At 43.7% G+C, this 7187-nt stretch overlaps 1 protein-coding gene across 1 annotated transcript; it reads left to right on the forward strand.

The window, feature by feature from the left end:
* The first annotated feature begins 2691 nt into the window (after positions 1-2691).
* Positions 2692-5310, forward strand: LOC127307372 (uncharacterized). Its single transcript, XM_071822288.1, has 4 exons — positions 2692-2897; positions 4184-4315; positions 4400-4499; positions 4582-5310. Exons 1-4 carry the CDS (start codon positions 2692-2694, stop codon positions 5140-5142), a joined length of 999 nt encoding a protein of 332 aa, XP_071678389.1. The 3' UTR covers positions 5143-5310.
* The last annotated feature ends 1877 nt before the right edge of the window (positions 5311-7187 follow it).

The raw sequence follows: 7187 nt of genomic DNA on the forward strand, positions 1-7187 counted from the left end.
GGTTGCTTTTATTCAGAAGAACTATGTCCGTCAGCCTTCACCGGTTTACTAGAACTTCATGGAGCTCCTTTCCGGCCGCGTTCGCAGTTCCATATCCCGGAACAGGGAGTGACAGGTCATGGTTCTTTACAATCTGCAGAGGTGTGTTGCTTTACCCATAAGAGATCTTAACCTTGGTGCCAACCGAGCCGCGTGCTCGTCCACACTTCCTTTGGTGTGAGGCCCGGTATAAGGTCATAGCCAATCATATTCCTCCGCTGCCTCATACACCCACCCGTATTTGCAAACTCCGACCCTGGGTCCTCGTCGGTCCACTTACACCCCTTAGGGACGGACCCAGACCACGACAACAGTTCAGGTCTCTACCATGAACTCCTTCGCTGGCAGCTGCAACCCATCAGAGACCGCAATTACCGTGGGGACTTTATCGGGACCCCCACCCTACCACTTGTCCTCTCTTGGATCAAGGGTACCACTTGTCCTCTCTTGGATCAAGGGTCTACGGTAAAGCGCATCCGTTGATGTACAAGAGGTGGAAATACAATTGACTATTCCGTCCCACTCCAGATCTTATGGTTAACACGGGTATTACGGCACAAGAATCACTGGCGACATTTGTTGTTTAATCCTAGATGGATATAAACCCTTGCAATGGAACCTCCACCATATCAACACAATCCATGGTTCCATTGCCCACCACATAGTCATATTCATAGTTATGAAAGTAGTGGTTTTGATTTTTATGCAATAGTGATAATCATAGTACTTTGCAAGTAATTTGATAAAGATACTCAAATGACATGAGCAAGTGATGAACTTGCCTTTCTTGACTGCAAGATTATGTAGTCAAGGTCTTCGATACGCAATAACTCCAAATTCTGAAATAGCATCATCGTCCGGTAAGGACGATGTTTAAAAGATTGGCAAGGATGCAATAATGCATAAGTAGGAGATGCAATCGCTCTAAGCGTGACCTAACCCCGATGATTTAGGATTAGTGAGTTGAAATGATTTGTTTAGGGTGTGTTGCACTTTTACAGTGGTTCACAAACAAGGTTCTTATTAGGGTTGTGTTGTTTTAGAATCATAAGCAAGTGGTAAAATGCATAGTAACAATCATACACACTAAAGGATAGTAGTTGTATAATAAGTGGAAGACAATTGTCAATTTTAAGTCCTATAGTGTATGGTTGATGATTATTTGTTATATACTTCAAAAGAATAACTTTTGAAGAACATGTTGTTTAATAAAGAACAAGTATGATAATTATGGTTGTGGTTTCTATGGTTTAGTATGGTTTCAAAATTAGCTTCTTGAGTAAGTATTAGATGGATCCTAACAAGGTTGGAAGCACATCTTAGGCGATTCATTAAACTTGGGTGCTATCAAGGTTGGTATACCTTGCTGGTGATAGCTGGCTAGGGTTTATAGATCCTATTAAGAAGGTTTGATGGCTACTTCTTATTTACTTCAAAAGAATAACTTTTGAAGAACATACTTCTTAAGCAATAAGAAGTATATCAATTAGGGTTGAGGTTGTCTAGGTTTTATTATTGGATTCACTAAGTTAGGAATAGTTGGTTCCTAAACAGGATGGTTCATAATCATCTAGTAGTTGCATGGTTTAGTTAAATAGGACCATATAGAGTGAATTAATACATAAGGTTTCTACTTTAGTTGATCAAAGTGGTGTTCTATTAATCAATGATGATTAATGGTGATGGCATGAAAATAACAAGTTTGGGTTCCCTTTTCATTAATACTACATGGTTGCTATTAGAGTTTTAATCAAATTGGTATACAGAGCATAACAATATATGAGCATACAATTAATAATAGTTGACACCATCTTAGCATGTAAAGAATAATTGTTAGCTTTAGGTACATGTGTTAAATTTGGGACTTAATAGATTATCTACCATAATAAAATAAGTAACACATAAATTCTAGCTATGACCTTCTACATAACATCCAATCCGACATGTTTTATAGGCAACTATCAGATCATGATCATGTAAAGTTAAATCAAACAATTCCAAGATATGTGTAAGTGTATGACTTAAAGTGTGGTTGGATTTTATATCTTTAGGTTTAATGGTAACTCATAATATTGTTTTAGAAAATAGAAGGGATAGCAACTTATAGTATATTTTGGTTCAAGTAATATATTTTTAGGGTTGAACGAATTTCCTACAAAGTATTAAATTGTTTTGAATTTAATTTACTAGTTTAAGTTAAAGAAGATATTCATCAAAAATATATGCAAATGCTAGAATATAGTTTCACATTGGCCAATATTTATTTTATATGTTTTATGCAAATTTTAAATGACATTTATGAATTCAAAAATAAAAATCTATGTTTTGTTTATTAAATCATGTCAAGATTATAATAAGAAAATTATTACATGATTAAGGTTGACATACAATTTTAACATTTTTTTAAATCAATTAGTATTAATATGAATAATATTCCTATTTTTCTTTAGAAATTAGATTGCCAGGGATATACATACATACGAGTGGATTAGTTATTATGATTAGAGTTATTTGGGCCAATAGCATACACGTATCAATTAATCTAGATGGATTGGACCCAGCTCAAGTGCTCGCACGCACACGAACCTGATGCGCACTCTTCCTATCGCTATCCTCGCCTCTTCGCACGCACGCGAACAGCACGCCTCCGCGATGCAGCCGCCGCCTGTCGTCACTCCGGTCATCGCCGGCCGTCTCCGGCGCCGCTGTCCGTCGGCGAAGCTCCGCCATCCTCTCCTCCCCTGGTTTCCCTTCACCACGACGCCCGGTCGCCAACACGCGCGCGCCCGCGAGGATCCCAGCCCCGCCGTGCCGCCACTTTCTTCTGGCCGGTTCCGGCCATCTCTGGCGCCGGCTTGGTGTGGATTTGTTTCGCCTCACCTCTCTCTACCCCTCACCCTGGTCGATTTGATTCTCGTGGCCTCTCCCGTTTGCCCCCAACTTGAAAACCCTAGCTACTGCCGGCCGATTTGGCCATCGCCGGCCTCCTCCTCCGACGCTGTTCCCCGGCGTGGCCTCACCACAGACCTCCCTGCCATATACCACTGCCTCAGCGCCGCCCCTTTCCCGCACGCGTGCTTCACGGCAACCCTAGCCCACGGTTGGCTCGGTCGCCGGCGTGTTTCCGTCGCCGCCGCGGGCAGACTGCTGCGATGACGGTGAATTGGTGGTGTTGTGCTGCGGTGTTGTTGTACTGGTGGAGCGGTGTGGTGTTGGTGGTGACTACTGCATCCACGACGCCGGCCGGACGGCGTCTACGACTGCAACCCCGACGTCCGTGTACTGGTGGTGATGCACTGGTGGGGAATTGCTGTTGTGCTGGTGATGATTATTTCATCCTCGACGCCGGCTGGACGGTGCCACGGACGCAACCCCGGCGTCGGCCTCTTCCTCTATTCGACTACACCACTGTGAGCTATTCCCCCTCTCTCTCTGTATTCTCTATGGCTATGAATTTGTTTACCAAGAACTTGAGTGTGCTTGGCCTCTTGACTTGGAAATAAACCTCCTTGTGGTTGACAGCCCGCTCGTCCTTGGGTGTTTATTTTGCAGCTAGAGGATAAGAAAATTGGGAAGATTTGGAATATGAAGATTTAGTTTAGAAATTTCTTGTATTCTTTTATAATTTTCTATTTCTTTTCTAACTTGTAATTTATTGAATAATGTTATTTGTAATAAAGTTTGAATTATTTATTCATTTGGAATTATCAAATGTGTTTACTATTACATATTATGTTTATATACTTGTTTAGGTTTAAAGTTCCAATTCAAATTCTTATTTGAATTTCTACCTTTCATATTTGAATTTGAATTCAAATTGTTCCCCTAAAACACATGAATTCACAAAGATCATGTCGAAATTTGTCACACTCACATCGATGACTAACTCAATTCCACCGATGTAAGAGAAACCTCGATCACTTTGGAGGTTTTAAACAAAAACGCGAAAATTCCCCGGATTTTCTATGCATGAATGCAATGCACACATCTGTTTCCTCTATTTTTTTAACCCCATTACCTAGGATATTACACCGCCGCCGCCGAAACGCGTCCGTGCTGTGCTCACCGGGTTAGTTTCCTTCGCCATGTACTTTCGTTTCTTTCGTCGCTCTCTCCTCCAGCAATTAATGTGTTCAAACTTCAGGTCGCCGGCGGTCAAGTACGCGGATAAAAAACGCCAGCTCGAAATTTCGAGAGACGGTTCCAGAAACCAAGTGGGCTCGCCGTCGCCGCCGCTGCCGCCGCCGCCGAAACGCGTCCGTGTTGTGCTCACCGGGTTAGTTTCCTTCGCCATGTACTTTCGTTTCTTCTTGCCCGGGCTCAAGCTCTTTAAGAGTCTCTATGGTTATACATCTTAAAGGGTTGGAAGTTCCAACGACGCCCGTACTGCACCAACTTCCACGACCAAGGAATCATCGTCGTCCGATGATTTCAACCCGGCCCTACCCCGGCGAAATGAGGTAGCACCAAGCACTGTGTAGTTATCTTCTTCTTTTTCTTCTTCCTTTGCGCTTACTTGCTACCGATGATTTCGCCCTGAAGGAAGCGGCACCGACTATCGACACCACTGTCGCCATCTTGATGGAAAAAAACGAGGAGCTCAGCTTAGAGTGTGATCGCCTCCGAGACGATTTGGCTGCCAAGAAGAAGAATTCGAAAACTCTTGTGGAGCTCATTTGCAGCCTTCGCAATGAGCGCGACATGTTGAAGAACGAGCTGATTAAGCAGAAAGAGAGGAACATTGCATCAGCAGAGAAAGCCAGCAGCATACTCAAGATTGTGTGCCTCGAAAGAGACAAGTCTGATATAGAGTACAAAATCCTTCTTCAGGACAAAGTACAGCTCCAAAAGTTGAACCTTGAATATGCTGACATCGCCATCCTTGCCCTTCTCGAGAGGCAGAAGGCACAAGATAAGTTGATGCACCTGATGTTGGAGAGCTGCAGTGAAAGAGAAGAGACATTGAAAGAAGTGAGCAGTTTGGTGGGATACATGAGTGACGTCGGGCGAACTTCGCAGAATCCGCCCCGGCTGAGCTCAAATTCCAGCAGAACCAGCTTTCAGCAATGCATGTTATGCGCACCTACAACTTCTACTCATTGATTAGAGGTCGCACGACATGCCATTTTCCCTCGAAATAGTAGTATTGTACTAATAGTTGTACTACTTAATATGTACCTTTTTGTAAAATAATTTCTTACATGTATTAGAAACTACCCCTCTCATTTCTAGATGCACCCGGGACATTGTCATCTGGCCCTCTTCTGGACAAACCCCCTCGGGAATGACGGTATATTTTGCACATTTCTCTACCAGTACTTCTAATTCCACCGCTTATTTTTATAATCCGTTTAATCGTTAATTAGATGACCAACTGATGGAAGCTGCGATAGATTAGACCAACAAGTTGTGAATTGTGCAAAAGATATGTCCGTGTTTTATGCAAAAGAGTGATATGGGGATCCGGTGGAATCTTGAATTTCCTCTTCAGTGGTAGGCATTCTTCACTTATAGCTGGAGTACATTGCGGACCTGGTGCATTTCGTCAGTACCGATCAGCTATTTTTGCTTATCCGGGAAGAAAAGGTAGTACTAGCCTTTTCTGTGAGATGTCTTTTCAGTGCTACGGAGTTGTCTGTTCACTGTTTGCTTTGTCTGTCGGTCACTTTGCCAAGCTGACTTTGCCATGACTTTGGGTGAATGATATGTGGACCACAGTTGTAATTGACTCAAAGTCACTGAGTTTGGGGACTCCTGAATGCTTCGTATATTTCTGACGGTTTCTGAATTATGTACTCCGTACAACTTTTGTAATATTGGTCAAACTAGTTTTGACCAGGGTTTGTGTAGGGTGGTTTTTTTTTGGTTGGTCCAAATGGTGTTGTGTGGTCCAAATGTGATGTATCATCACACCACCATGTGCCCCCTTCCCCCACCCCACCCCTAGGTTTTGGTAATGCCATTCTGATACATGCTTCTTAGAAGGAGTACATTTTTTCCGTTAGGGCATGACAATTTTGAAAAATTCAAAAAAAATGGGAAGACAGAATGGTAACATCATTTTCCATGTGATGATGCACCCATGTGCAAAATTTTGGTTCATTTTAAGAATGTAAGGTGACAAATTACTCGAGGAAGCTAGTTGGAGTAGACGGGCATGATCGGATTGGCATAGGGGATTTATTTTTTGAAGGATGTTATTTTTCATAGACAATATCTGACACAAAAAATAAAATGTTAAGGTCTCATATTATTCTGAATGATTTTGAATTACTTATGACGCTTGGAAGCATTGGTATACATGAGTCCCACATGAAGTTAAATGGTCCAAAAAAAAAGTTTCGTACACGTCTCCCAGAAAGTGGAAAGTCGAGTACATGCATGACTTGACGCGTCCACTAATGGATACAGAGAGTCAGAGGCTATAAAATAATCGGCCTCATCATCTCTCGCGAGCTCGTCCTCTCCACTCCCCCAACTTGCCTCCCCCACACTGTGAAAAACCCCCATCCACTCACCGCACCTTTGAGGCATCGACTTTCCCGTTTCCAACCGCAGCAGCATGAAGACAGGTATTGCATACGAGGCGGAGCAATAGGCGACCGCCCACGCAGAGGATGCCTCTACGGTAGTGGCCGTCGCGGTGGGTGAGGCTTCACCGGGCACCCAGGCCGCTCGTCTCCTCTGCTTGTCTGATTCTTCGACCTCGGTCGAAATGGGCGTCCTGGCCGTCACGACGGGTGAGGCTTCAACGGGCACCCATGCCGCTCGTCTCCTCTGCTTGTCTGATTCTTCGACCTCGGTCGAAACGGGCGTCCTGGCCGTCGAGCAGAAGGTGGATACCAACGTTGTTTATCCCGCCGAAGATGTGCACGGCGTTGCAGGCCACCACGGCGAGGTCTTCCTAGGCCCGATGCTGGACGCGAACCTCGACCCCTTCGATGATTTCGGCCCAAACGTTCAGTTCCAGGAGGATGTTGAGGGTGATGACGAGGAGGTACTTCACTTTTACTGAAACTGTCCCAATCCTCTTTGTGTCATATTGCTGTTCACATGGTTTGCACGAGCCTGGTTCTTGATTGATTTGATATCCTACCTTGTTCTTGTAGATGTAATTTATTCTACGACTCGTAAGATCAGATTCTAGT

Source organism: Lolium perenne, chromosome 6, assembly GCF_019359855.2.
Source record: "Lolium perenne isolate Kyuss_39 chromosome 6, Kyuss_2.0, whole genome shotgun sequence".
Taxonomy (NCBI): domain Eukaryota; kingdom Viridiplantae; phylum Streptophyta; class Magnoliopsida; order Poales; family Poaceae; genus Lolium; species Lolium perenne.